The sequence below is a fragment of the Lolium rigidum genome, chromosome 2 (assembly GCF_022539505.1).
Source record: "Lolium rigidum isolate FL_2022 chromosome 2, APGP_CSIRO_Lrig_0.1, whole genome shotgun sequence".
Taxonomy (NCBI): domain Eukaryota; kingdom Viridiplantae; phylum Streptophyta; class Magnoliopsida; order Poales; family Poaceae; genus Lolium; species Lolium rigidum.
Window position 1 is genome coordinate 31292843 of NC_061509.1, and position 13311 is coordinate 31306153.

At 41.5% G+C, this 13311-nt stretch overlaps 1 protein-coding gene across 2 annotated transcripts; it reads right to left on the reverse strand.

Annotated features, from left to right (window-relative positions):
* Positions 1-1509: 1509 nt before the first annotated feature.
* Positions 1510-8923, reverse strand: LOC124691515 (ubiquitin-like domain-containing protein CIP73). Of its 2 annotated transcripts, XM_047224797.1 has the most exons (18): positions 8868-8923; positions 8487-8595; positions 8157-8274; positions 7601-7696; positions 7042-7088; positions 6857-6907; positions 6682-6750; positions 6455-6601; positions 6305-6374; positions 6064-6212; positions 5266-5430; positions 5108-5179; positions 4927-5029; positions 3733-4320; positions 3354-3646; positions 2586-3191; positions 2196-2351; positions 1510-1930 (listed from the first exon to the last, which is right to left on the reverse strand). In XM_047224797.1, exons 2-18 carry the CDS (start codon positions 8592-8594, stop codon positions 1856-1858), a joined length of 2913 nt encoding a protein of 970 aa, XP_047080753.1. In that variant the 5' UTR covers position 8595; positions 8868-8923; the 3' UTR covers positions 1510-1855. The 2 variants fall into 2 exon arrangements, with proteins under 2 accessions (XP_047080753.1, XP_047080754.1); XM_047224798.1 differs by lacking the exon at positions 6857-6907.
* Between the last annotated feature and the right edge of the window lie 4388 nt (positions 8924-13311).

Here is a 13311-nt window from a genome sequence, read left to right on the forward strand (position 1 = left end):
GAACTTACGGTTCTCAAGATATTTCATTCTGAAAAAACGAATCTAGGAAAAAAAAAGGTGCCTCCCCTGTCTTCTCTCTCCTCCACATCCCCACCTTGCTTCTCCTTGCGACACGTGGTGAGCAAGGAGAGCCCTTCCCAAGGATTTTCTGACACCATAGTATGCCACTTGTCGCGTGCGGAGCGAGTTATTTTCCCTTCGCGAAGGTCGGCCTTTTTCTAGAGTTTTCAGAAGCGGTGTCATGCTTCTTCTTCTTTTTTTTGCCTCCAAAGCCTGGAACGCCACACGTCACCTAAACCATAGTGTTCTTTTTTTATTGGTTTGGTTTTAGCCAAATGCCCAAAGCTTTCCCTACCAAAATACTAGTTACCCAAAATATTGGTTAAGCTTATTTTTTCCTATGAATTGGACAACATTGATAGGAGAAATGAAATATGGTTTTCAAAGATATGCAGGCAAAAAATAATGGTGCCAAAAATAGTATGGATCATTTAGTAACCTAAATTTTCTTAACTTGAATGGTTGCTAAGTGCCTTGTGTCCAGACAACATTAGTTGAACAGAACATGTTCCACACCTTCAGTTTACATATGCACCATTGTTTTAATAAATTTCCTTCATTAACAAGTACTCTTTCCGTCACATAATATAAGATGGTATTATAACCTATTGATTCCTATATTTATTGTAATAACATCTTGTATTGTGTGTTACTACCCAACTGATGTGGTTATTTGTTTTGAAATGTCTAGGAATTATGGGATGGATTAAGTGGTTTTCTCTCGACTTCTCTATTTTAACAGTATATGCTTAATTTATTCTATTTAGTGAATCAAGTACATGGCAAACAACTCATCACATAGGTACTTGATGCTAACTGAGGATATATTGGATGTACAAATATAAAATGTGATTTCCAAGGAAATTGATACAAGCTCAGTTATAGAGATCCTCCTTTCCATCTCAAGACACGCTTGCTCTATTACGTACCCAGAGGACTACATAATAGAGGTCTCATCTAGAATGGCAATGGATGGCTGAAGACTCCATTAGTATAGAGCGGAGACAGGAAAAAGGGGAAGCAAGTCGCTACAAATGCTCGCAAAAACAGATCCAGAACTTGACAAAAGATCATACTCCAGAGCAAAACTGTAGTATTACATACCAAAGACAGGACTAGAACTTTACAAAAGATAACACTTCAAAAGCTCAGCACAACTACAGGATCAAGCTCGAGCTTAGCTTCCCTGTCCCAAATGATTTTGTCAGTGAATTAGGGCAGCAAGAAGCACCAAAAAGTGATCCAAGTGTACCCCAAACCACATGCAGACCTTTTGGGGCATTCAGAAGTGACCTGAGCCTTTAGAAGAAGCGTACCTTTAAAAGAGCTCATTCTCAACCCTGGTCATCTCCTTTCCTTCAAGGATGGCCAAGGCGCTTGCGTGAAACAAGAAACCCTATCCAACAATTCAAAATCAGCAGATAACTAGAATATTTGAACTAGCCATCATGATCGCAAACACAACATATAAAAATACGGTGTCCACAGGTTCAATAAACGCATATCTGCAATGCAACATTTGTGCATTATCCATTTCTCCAGCTAGCTAGCTATGTGCATGCATGTGCCACTAGCAAAATTTGGTACAACATTCAGAAAATTACATCCACAAGACAGTCACGGGTCATCACCGATCACGCCACCATCGATGGCTGACAAGGTCTGAATGTTCAAGAGTCACTGTGCAGCAAACGGACGGATGGAACCACATGCATGGTTTTCAGCACATTGTAATTTACTAACAAATCGCATGTATTATATCGCCCCCTTCTTCAATCACCTCCCAAGTCATGCTTCACGACTGCTTCTTGTTCTCGGAATCAGACTCCACTCTCTCGCCGACTTGTTCCAGCAGAAGTTTCAAGTAGTCCTGACAACAATACATATTGCAGAGGCAGGTTAGGGTCGACATCTGCAGTTTTTCCTACTATAGTATAACAACCATGCACAACCCCGCCTTGTGAATACCCAATACCACACACAAAACAAACCAAATTGACTATACTCTACAGGTATAGTATAATCTCGTAGTGTATACCATTCACCAACAAATTAATTCTACAGGATCAACTAAACAAATAAGTTATACCCAGAATGGAGCTTATTTTAAAAAGCAAGGGTTGAAGGAAGCATACATCAGCAAGCTCCGGATCACTAGCAAGCTCTTCAAGCATGAATTGAATGCTATCGTCTTCACCATAAGCCTGAGCAGCAGTCTCAAGGACAGCACCGAAGATATCCTCAGGGGGGTCACATTGCTCAATGCGTTCACATGCTTCATGAAGATCAATCTGTCCATCAAATACGAAGCTTGAGCAATGCCGTATAGACAAGGATCAGGATTACACAAAAATGAAACTGGCTAGCAACATTTATTAATGGAACATATAAGTAGTAATTCTTATTCTCTAACATTAATGTTTTTCAACTCTTCAGATTGATGATTGGTGCCCAAATATACTAAACCATACGAGAGAGTAGAACAGGCCCAGTGAATGTTCTTTCATTAAAATAGGATGGCGTACCTGAGAGCTGCTGCCATCTACAGCATCACTAACTTCCCTGTCATTTTGCCGAGGTTGCAATCTAGAATCCACAGCCTCTGTTCCAGCAGGACGAGCTACGACTCCACCAAGAACTTGATTTACAACTGGCATCATTTGCTGCATCATTCTAGACAAGTCAAAGCCACCTCCTTGGCCCCTTCGTGGACCATCCACACTTTGGACCATATTACTCAAGGTGTCCATCACTGCAGAGTTCTGTGTTAAGTCTTCCATTATGTTCCTCACGTCAGATGGTGATTCTAATCCTGTTTGAGCTGCTACATTTGACATCAGGTTGCCAAAGACCGGGCTGTTGAGAACACTGGATAACATGCTGCCGATATCGACTTGCCCTTCAGCACCTGGTCTTCTCAGAGGCATTCCAGCAGCAACCTGAGGTGTCGCAGATGCAGAGTGAGAATTCGTAGCACTGCCGCTGCTTGCATTGGCACTTCTCGAAACTAGGGCCTGCAGAGCCTGCTGCCCCATCAAAACAGCTTCTTGGCTTCTAGTAACAGAAGAGGTATCAGGGGCTTCGCCAGAATCGCCGCTAGTCCCAGATGGCTTTGCTACTCTGGTACGTCTCTGCAAGTGGGGTTTAAATAATCAATGACATTGCAGCTGACCACAAAATATTACAGACCCACAACTTGCAGAAATCAAATCAATGGAAGCTAAAAAATGTGAACTGGACAATATAGTTTGTGAGACTGTATGACTGAATACTAGAGAGTCGTTATTTAATACCTTAGGCTGCAGACCACCACCAAGACCAAGCGGTCCAGAACTGCCACTAGCACTAGGTTTAGTAGACTCTCCAGTTACTCCATCTGAGGGCTTGTTATTCAATTCAGAGCTTCCTGCTGATGTGCTTAAAGGAACATCGCCAGTATATGTCTCTGTCAGCTGTCCTGCTAAGCTAGCTGCTGCCAGTTCCCGAGACTGTGTCCTAATGTTATCCACATCGCCAGTGGAAACATTCACAGTACTGCTATCTTGTAGTGTCAAACAGGGATCAGATGTATTTGAATGCGAAGTACCTAAGAGCAACAACAGAAACAGGAACGGTGAGGATTCAGTACGATTTTCCCTACAGGGAGAACTCAGATCACTTCAAGAAAAATACCTGCACCAGTTACATGAGATTGCACACTCGGTAATGTTTGTCCATGATGAGAACCTAGAAGTTCACTCTGTAGTTGGGCATTTCCTGATGTTGCAGAGCTCACGGTGCCAGCTCCATTGTGTGTGGTTGGGTGAGGCCCCTGGCCTGCTGTGTTTGGCACAGATGATGAAACCATGCCTGGTGGGTTCGCAGCCAATGCATTGGCTACCTGTGCGGTTATCTGTGCTACTATAGAAGAAATGTTAGCAGCACCACCTGAAGAAGCTTGTGGAACAACATATGTCAAATTTGGTTGAGATCCATTGCCCACTGCAGTCTGAAAACCTTGAGAAACTGATGGCTGATTAGGCGCTGCTACTTGGCCTCTCATTTGAACAGGAAGGATAACACCAAGGACATTGTTTGGACCTGAGGACCTTGCCAGAAGGCCTGGAATAGCTGCAACGGCTGTTCTTGGTGGCAATCCATGTGTTGAGTTAGCTTGCAGGTTGCCTCCTTGAGTTCTTTCTACATTTGGGCGTTCCCCACCGGTGGTGGTAGTAGAAGCAGTGGTTGAACCAACAGATGGAGCACTTGTTGCAGAAGCGCCTTTGTATACAGGATAAAGTGAGAGTCAGAGGAAGCTCTGGAGAGATAAAAATGTAACACGCACACATTGCAACTTCAAAATTAAAGGTCGCTAAGAAACAAGTTTCCAATGAGAATAAACCCGTGGCAGAACATAAAAATATTCAGAACTGCTATGACTCGGTTCCAGATGACAGGTACAGGGGATAGGCCCAAAGAGGTGAATCTTCTTATATCGAATATTCATCCAGGGGACAGGTACAGTCAATCTAAACTAACAACTGTGCCTATTAATCTTCTTATATCGAATATTTATCCAAGGGAAACAGCTCAGAACAGTAATTGTTGTTTGTTTATTTATTCAATCACAATGTTAAAACACATCTACTTCCTTATATTAGGAAACTATCTAATCACCCCTATAACCCTAAGACAAACGAATAACCATAATGTTCAACAAAATGATCAAGATAAAAAGGCTTATGATGTTCTCAATGCTGGCCGGGAGGTATACAAATTGGTAATACACCATTAGGAGGTCACTTAATTGTCCAATAATCCCCTTATATATCATTTTCCTCCTCAAGCAAGAACGTGAAAAAAAAAATACTTGAGATGTGACCTCACCACCAGATGTTCGAGAAGGATCAACGATACCGAATGGGCCAGAAACTCCACTCAGAACTGGTATGCTGGAAACTCCAAAATGAGGAGCACTCTGGTAAGACGGCTGCACAATCAAACGAAGTGTTATTGCTATTGGAGTGCAGAGCACATAAAAACAAACACAAGTATCTCAGTAGGTCACCTGAACCATGATTGGATTTGGTCCTGTGGGGTTTATATAGACAGCGGATCCAGCATTTACAAAAGCATTAGCCTGCAAAATTAACAAGCTTTTAGAATAATTAAATTAAAATGTGTGCAATCAGTTATGGGACGGTGACGTGGTAGAAAAATGCATACAGAAGATGCCCCCATTCTAAGCATCATCATTGTCCGTCCAAGCTCCAAAAGCATAGCCCCCAAATGCTGCATCGCAACTCCCAACTGAGCAGATTCATTCTGGATCTGGCTTCGTATAGATGTATCAGCAGTGGCAGCATCTCTCTGAATATGTTGTGCAAGATGCTGAAAAAAAACCAGGCTGATAGAGGTCACAACTCACAAACAAGTCCACAGAAAAGTTTGCAATCACTTCTATTGTCAGATAAATTATTTGAGAGTGAATAACAATTTAACAGACACAAAACAGCATCCTGTCACTGCATAATCAGTTGCCAAAAAAAAACCATGAAATCCGAACAACAGAAAAGCATTGGCAGTTGTGTTTGGGGAGTACAGAAGGGAAAAAATAGATGTTCAGTTGACATAAATTTAGTAGTTATCCAGAAATAAAGGCAACCACAGAAAGTATTCAAATGGTAACAGATCCTTGTTGTTAGAAGTTTAGTCGGCATGTATTTAGTATTCATCTACAAATAAAGACAGACAGAAAAGAAAAGTACTGAAATGGTAGCACATTCTTGTTTAGAGAGCATTGACTTGGAGACTACAATAGGAGGAAAATATTACTCCCTTAAACCCAAATTACTTGTCGCAGATTCAATGAACCTAGACAGATTTTTGGCAACATTTTGTCTAAATCTGCAACAAGTAATTTGGATCGGAGGTAGTAGGAAATTTATTGTGTCTGTCAAAGGTCAAACATTCCAAAAGTAAGAAGCATAGAATATAGAACCACAGGAGAGGGAAATGACATACAGAAAGAGCGGAAGAAGCACTGCCTCCAAGAACTTGTTGGGCTCTTTCAAGAACTGAAACTAGCACCTCAGGACTTGGAAATCTTTGGTTTAAATAAGCATCGTCTGGTCTTGGTGGTTGCTGAGTGTTTGAGTCCGCGGATGGAACACCTTATAATTGTAAGATATATCAAAAAAGCGTCCTGGATAATGGAATAATTGGCAAGCAACGAATTAACCAGCTGCGGTAAGAAGTACCATACCATTGTTCTGCAATACTTGATCCATGCGATTGATATATTCCAAAAGAGTCATCATGGAATCAGGAATGACCTGTCATCATTGCTAACATTAGAAGAATGAAATGCAGATGGCAGATCAGATGAAAGAAAGCAAAAGAACAGTATATTAACCATGTTGCGAGGAATAGCGCCTCCTGGCTGAAGTTGTGACACATGGATTTGATGGTTGAGAATTGAGAACCCAGGTGGTGGCGGGTTCCCGGGCTGAGTTCTTCCATTAGTAGTGGTGGCCCCATTTGGTGCAGTGTTCAATGGCACCTAATTAAGCAACAACGGAAAACTTAAATTGACGCACCTCCGCAACCCTAGATATGTGCCTATTGACAAAACCTCATTACCGAGAATGCAGCATTTGCCACACCACCAGGCATCCCAAGACCCAAGGAACCAAGAATATCCCGAACAGTCTGAACATAACAAAAGGGAGGAATTATACCAAAGGGAGCATGTACATATTCAATTATCATTGATCAGATAGAAAAATAATACAGGACTCTAGAACAAAGTATATACCCTATCAATGTCATCTATCGTGTCCTCAGAAAGCATATCATGTACAATTTCCTAGAAGAAAATAAATAAATAATTTAAATAAAAATGATAATCAATTTTCAATCTAGGCACTAGGCAGAATGGCATATTTTCAAATAAGTAGGTTATAATCAATGTTCACCATTACAATAGTAATAGAAGCATACCCTGGACATATAATCACCTAGCATTGCTCCATTTTCAGCAACATTAACTGCACCAACAACAAAAATGTTAAAAGGTTCATCAGCCCCAGTCCCAGCATACTGATAATGAACCATAATATACTAAATATCAGGACAAATGGTTTGAATTCTGTGCAAATGGCATCTATAATGATCGAAGGTAGAGGAAAAATTATGTAGCAGAAACGATCTGCAAAAGTATAAATCCAGATTGTTCAACGGTGCGTCAGTGCCTCTGCATAAAGAGCTTTTTGACGCAAAAATGGTAAACAATGATGTTTACAGCTCACATGGTCTACTAAAGGAACACATAAACCAAATGATTAATCAAGCCCTTTCTCTTTTTAAATAGCCTAATAGACTCCGGTGGCTATTTCTGCCCACAACTAGCAAGAAGTACAACTGGAAAACATGGCATTTGCGAGTACAGGTGCAAACTTTATTTTAGCTCCTATGACGCTAGACACGACATCATGGAGAACACCAAGTATGTATAATAAATCATGAAAGTGTATCCAAAGCAACAATATATCTGACTTACCATTAGCCTGGGGATTTTCTTCAGAAGTTCCAGAAGAAGGTTGGCCTTCAGCTGCACGTCGAGCAACCAAATGCAATGTATATCCATCTTCCAAATCTTTAGATTGTCAAGGATACAGATAACAAAATTGTGACCATGAGCAATCAATATAATCCGCAGATTAATGTGGCAGGAACTTAAAAGCATCCATTAAGGTATTCGGATAAACATGTATACGAATGCCAGGTCACGACAAAAACAAACTATTAGAATGAAAAACCCCGCTGTGCAATGATGGAAACCAGTAATCAATGACAACATTCTATCACCCCATGCAATCTACAATAAAATCTATACTGGTGAACAACCCAATAAAAAATGCATCCATACACAATGCCTAAACCGATTTGAGGTTCTCACCCATATTTCTATTGACCAGAAAAGCTTAGCAACTTGGGTATGACATTAGTCACAGGAAGAAAACTTCAATATGACTCATCAAGGTAATAACAGAGGCGGAGGTGGTTCAAGACTAAATTTTCCAGCCCTGGCTGAAAATTTACTAACAAAAGGATACGGTATTCTGACAAGAGGTGGTCATCCTTCAAGACTCTTCCTCTGAAAATCAAGCGCTGCTGGTCCACAGGAATGCCAGCCACACCAACTATCTTCTCTTTTAGGTTCAAAACAGTCTCCTGAGAAAAAAAATGGCAATCAGTTCATCCAAAAACATAGCACATAGTAATATCCACTCCTCCGATTCTATATACAGGAGTTGAGAATCAACAGGGAGGTGGAGCAAAAACAAAATCATAGCATTGCTAGCACTTTAAACTAGTCCAGCAGCCAACGGATGGGCGGACAAGGTGAAACCAAACTAGAAGAGAACCAGGGCATAGTTGCATACACTCTTCTGGACGCGGAGCTTGTGCACTTGCGACTCGAGGGTCTTGATATTGATCTCGATGGTGGCAGACTCCGAGCCACCGGCACCGCTAGCACCATCATCAGCCATCCTGCATACACAGGAAACGGACGGATCATTCAGCTGTGCTGGCATACAAAAAAAGCAGACCGTGTAAAACGAATGCTAGGGTTTCCGCTCCTAGAGCAAGATCTCCTCCTGTAGTCGGCGTCGAGCACGCGCGGCTACCATAGAAAAATCACACCTTTTCTGGAATAATCGGAAAGGCCCAACATTTCAGGCGCTACCGGCGGCGGATCCAGACGGCGTGCCCTCAAATTCGTGGGATTCGGCTGGTATAACAGGTTGAAGGGGCGCTCGTACCTCGGAGACCAGTGCCCGGGGTCGCGGACGGACGGCGTCGGCTGCAGCACGGCGGGCAGGAGGGGCGGCGGCGGTGGCTTCCACGCGGGCGGGGGACGGAGGGGTTGCGGGCGGGAGGCGGCGGCGGCGGCGCGGCAGCAGCTCTAGGGCACGGCGGCCGGAGGAGAGGGAGAGAAACCGTAGAGCCGATGGGATTTTTGACTCTGGTGGAGCAGGGACAAAGACTCGATCTTTCTCTTCGCCTGTGGTCTTCTCTTGTCTTGGGACTTGGGTTGGGTGTAGGCTGTAGCCGGTTGTTCTAGAACAGTCCAGGCACTTCTTCTCCACGTGGCATTTTCTTTCTTTTGGGTGAGTACACACAATATACTTTCTGTAGTCTGGAAATTAGGGTTATGTATTCTTGGAACCTATTAGGTTTATGGGAACTCAAGGAAGCACAAGTGGATATAGCTCGGGATTATCTTTCTGGCATGGCTATTTTTAAGTGTTGAGTCAGGTACTCTTCCTCCTCGATGTGGTTTTGTCTAGTAGCGCGCTTATATCTTTGAAAGCTTGGGCTATGATTTGCGTAGTGTTAACCGCTACCATATCCCATCTATGCACACTCACCCGCGCACTGGGTAGATGAAAGGCCAAAAGTGGAGGTGGCTCAAGTATGGTAGAGCGACGAAGTTGCGCCATTTGTCGTTAGTGGAGGAAAGATCTTGGACCGAGTCATCTGATACCTTGAATTGAAAGAAGACCAGGCGTCGGTGTAGCTGCTATGGGGCGGGTGATGGACGGGTGTAATCGCGGGGACTGGGCATGAAAGAATACAAGTATTGTGGCTCAAGCAAAGATGGAAGTATATTAATGCAATAGGAGGAGGAGTGCGCGAAAATGGCTAACATGTGAAGGGTTCACGTTGACATGAGGCTAAGGTGGGGACACATGATGCTCGGGACATGCAAACGGGTTTCTTAGTGGCGCTAGAACTCGCTTATTCCTTATACACCTCGTTTGATGTCTTGTAAGAACGTGGTGGTTCCGTTGAACAGTTAATGAAAAAGTGGGCGGTGGTTCGGACAAAATTAATGATGATCATGGAGATTACACGGTGGGATTAAGAAACAAGCCTCCTTTGCAAAATAAGTTAATTATACAGTTTGGATGCCTCTTTGCACATTTTCATCAATTGATTAAAATAAACATCGTCCTCCAGTATTTATTTTCAAAATTTACTCCAAATCATCATGTATTGTAGAATCAATTAAAAATAGTTATGGTAACTTGCGCTCAAGGTACCAATCGTTGATATGTACCATTTATTATTTTCATTTCGATGGTCAAGGTTATGTTTGGTATCGGTGTGGATTACCATTTGATAACCACATTTTTCTCACTCTCCTTGTTACTTTTTTTATCACAAAATATATAACAAGGCAAAATCCTCCTTTAAAGTATAAAAGAAGTAGGAAAATTATGTATGATTTACCTTCTATCTTTTATAGTATGATGGGTGTAATTAATTAATCAAGGTTTACCCTTTTAGGGTTTGATGATCAACCATTCATTACACAGATCCCTTCTCCCCACATGCTTTAACACATTAAATATTTGGTTCCTTGAGAGTTTGGTGAGATAACTGAGAGAGGTGCTAACCATATCTAAGATATATGTGTCTCGTCTCTTTTGATCAATCAACTTTGTGATTTGAGCAGGAGCCAAGCTTTTCTCTTCAATCTTGTTACTCTTGGAGTTTGAGTGCTCTTGGCAGAAGGAGTTGCGAGAAGCTTTTAATTTGTGATTCTCCTAAAAGTTTGTAAAGGGATTGAAGGCCTCTCAAAGGTCTCCACCAGTGGATTGAGCTCTTTACTCTATGGAGAAGGTTGTGATTAAAAAAATAAGGTGAGTTGTCATGTCCTTTGTAATAATAGTCCGGGCACTTCTTCTCTGGAGTACGTGACATTTTCTTTCTTTTGGGTGAGTAGACACAATATACTTTCTGTAGTCTGGAAATTAGGATCGTAACTTTTACTCTGACTCTGAGTCAGGCACTCTTCCTCTTGGATGTGGTTTTGTCTAGTAGTGTGCTTATATCTTAGAAAACTCGCGCTATGATTTGTGTAGTGTTAACCGCTTCCATCTCCCATCTATGCGCACTCACCCGCACACTGGATAGATGAAATCCGAAAGTGGAGGTGGCTCGAGTACGGTAGAGCGATGAAGTTGCGCCTTTTGTCGTTAGTGGAGGGAAGATATTGGACCGAGTCATCTGATACCTTGACTTGAAAGAAGGCCATGCGTCGATGTAGTTGATATGGGGCGGATGATGGAGGTGGCGGTTCCCACGGGTGTAGTCGCGGGGACTGGGCATGAAGGAATACAAGTATTGTGGCTCAAGCAACGATGGAAATATATTAACACAATAGGAGGAGGAGCGCGCGAAAATGGGTGACCGGGGAAGGGTTCACGTGACATGAGGCTAAGATGGGGACAAACAATGCTCGGGACATGCAGATGGGTTTTTTAGCGGCGATCAACTCGCTTCTTCCGTATCCACCTCGTTTGATGTCTTGTAACAATGTGGTGTTTCCATTGAACAATCAATGAAAATGTTGGCGGTAGTTCGAAAAAAATTAATGATGCTCATGGAGATTACACAGTGGGATTAAGAAACAAGCCTCCCTTGCAAAAATAAGTTAATTATATAGTTTGGATGCCTCTTTGCAGATTTTCATCAACTGATTAAAATAAATGTCATCCTCCAATATTTATTTTCAAAATTTACTCCAAATCATTATGTATTGTAGAATCAATTTGAAAAATAGTTATGGTAACTTGCGCTCAAGGTACCAATCATTGATATGTACCTTTTATTATTTTCATTTTGATGGTCAAGGTTATGTTTGGTATCGACATGGATTACGATTTGCTAACCACATTTTTCTCACTCTTGTTGTTACTTTTTCATCGCAAAATATATAACAAGGCGAGATCGTCCTTTAAAGTATAAAACAAGCAGGACAATTATTTATGATTTACCTTGTGTCTTTTATAGTGTATGATGGGTCATGGGTGTAATTAATTAATCAGGGTTTACCTTTAGGGTTTGATGATCAACCATTCATTACACAGATTCCTTCTCCCCACACTCTCTAACACATTAAATATTTGGTTCCTTGATAGTTTGGTGAGATAACTAGAGAGGTGCTAACCATATCTAAGATATATGTGTCTCGTCTCTTTTGATCAATCAACTTTGTGATTTGAGTAGGAGCCAAGCTTTTCCCCGTCAATCTTGTTACTCTTGGAGTTTGACTGCTCTTGGTAGAAGGAGTTGCCAGAAGCTTTCAATTTATGATTTTACTATAAGTTTGTAAAGGGATTGAAGGCCTCTCCAAGGTCTCCACGAGTGGATTGAGCTCTTTACTCTCTGGTGCAGGTTGTGATAAAATAATAAGGTGAGCTTTCCTACTGTTCAGGGGTCCTTCGTAATAACTCGCACCTTTCCAACGATAACTAGCTCCCCCTCACGAAATTGAACATAGAGGTATACCTTCATATCCGCATGCCTCTTTTGTTACAATCTGAGATCTTTTACGGTTTTACCTTTGTGATAGCCATCAAGCTTCCTTATGGCATCATTGATTGTTTCATCTAGTTGTTAGGTTAATTTTATTTATCCGCATAGCCTAAAACATGTGAAAAGAAAGAGGAAATTTGTAAAAACTTATTCACTCCCCCTAGGTTGTTCTCCTCGATCCTTTACATATTCTCACTTTTCTCTTTCCCGCCTCCTTTTGCTCTCTTGTATACATCCCTAAGGGATCCTTTTATTCATATGATAGAAAATGTATACAATAGAACGCGATTGTAACTCTCTTTGATTGTGGTGAAGTATTTCATGAGGTCTAATGCTTTTAATATGAACTTTACAATTAAATATACTGTGGAATTATTTCCTATGTGATATGATCCTATGAATCAAACGGTTTTGAAAATCCTACATAATCATTTGAAAATACATAGGATCTCAGTCCTACATAAATCCTTCAAAAATCTCATGAATCAAAGCAGCCATATGGATTCTTTGCCTAGATTCTTACTATATCAAACAAAAAAGATACTAGTGTCCCGATAGGGCTGCGCCGCTGCGACTTTCGTTGCTAATTTCAAAACAATCATTTTTTAGGAGAACATCTGATCAATCTGGGAGAAGGAAAGCATATATTCCAACCTTTTGTTTTGGCCCTACTTGTGCCAAACGGCGCCTTGCCTTGTCTCCGTCATATTGCCTCTCAGCAACTAAGTCCTGTAGCTAAGGAGTACTATTGTGTTGTGGTCTAGAAAGGTGATCGGATGGCCAAAAGAATTATGCCGACATGGCTGCTTTAGAGTCCAGGAAAACTAGTTAGTGGGTTCCAAATGGATGATTACAATTAATCAAGCATTATATACTGTA

What these genes read in the sequence shown, in the direction of transcription:
- LOC124691515 (XM_047224797.1), bottom strand. Translation starts at nt 8,594, where the DNA reads ATGGCTGATGATGGTGCTAGCGGTGCCGGTGGCTCGGAGTCTGCCACC. An exon ending in TCAAGTATTGCAGAACAATG is followed by an intron (nt 6,213 to 6,304) that starts GTATGGTACTTC and finishes TACAATTATAAG; the next exon opens with GTGTTCCATCCGCGGACTCA. An exon ending in GTGATCCGGAGCTTGCTGAT is followed by an intron (nt 1,931 to 2,195) that starts GTATGCTTCCTT and finishes TATTGTTGTCAG; the next exon opens with GACTACTTGAAACTTCTGCT.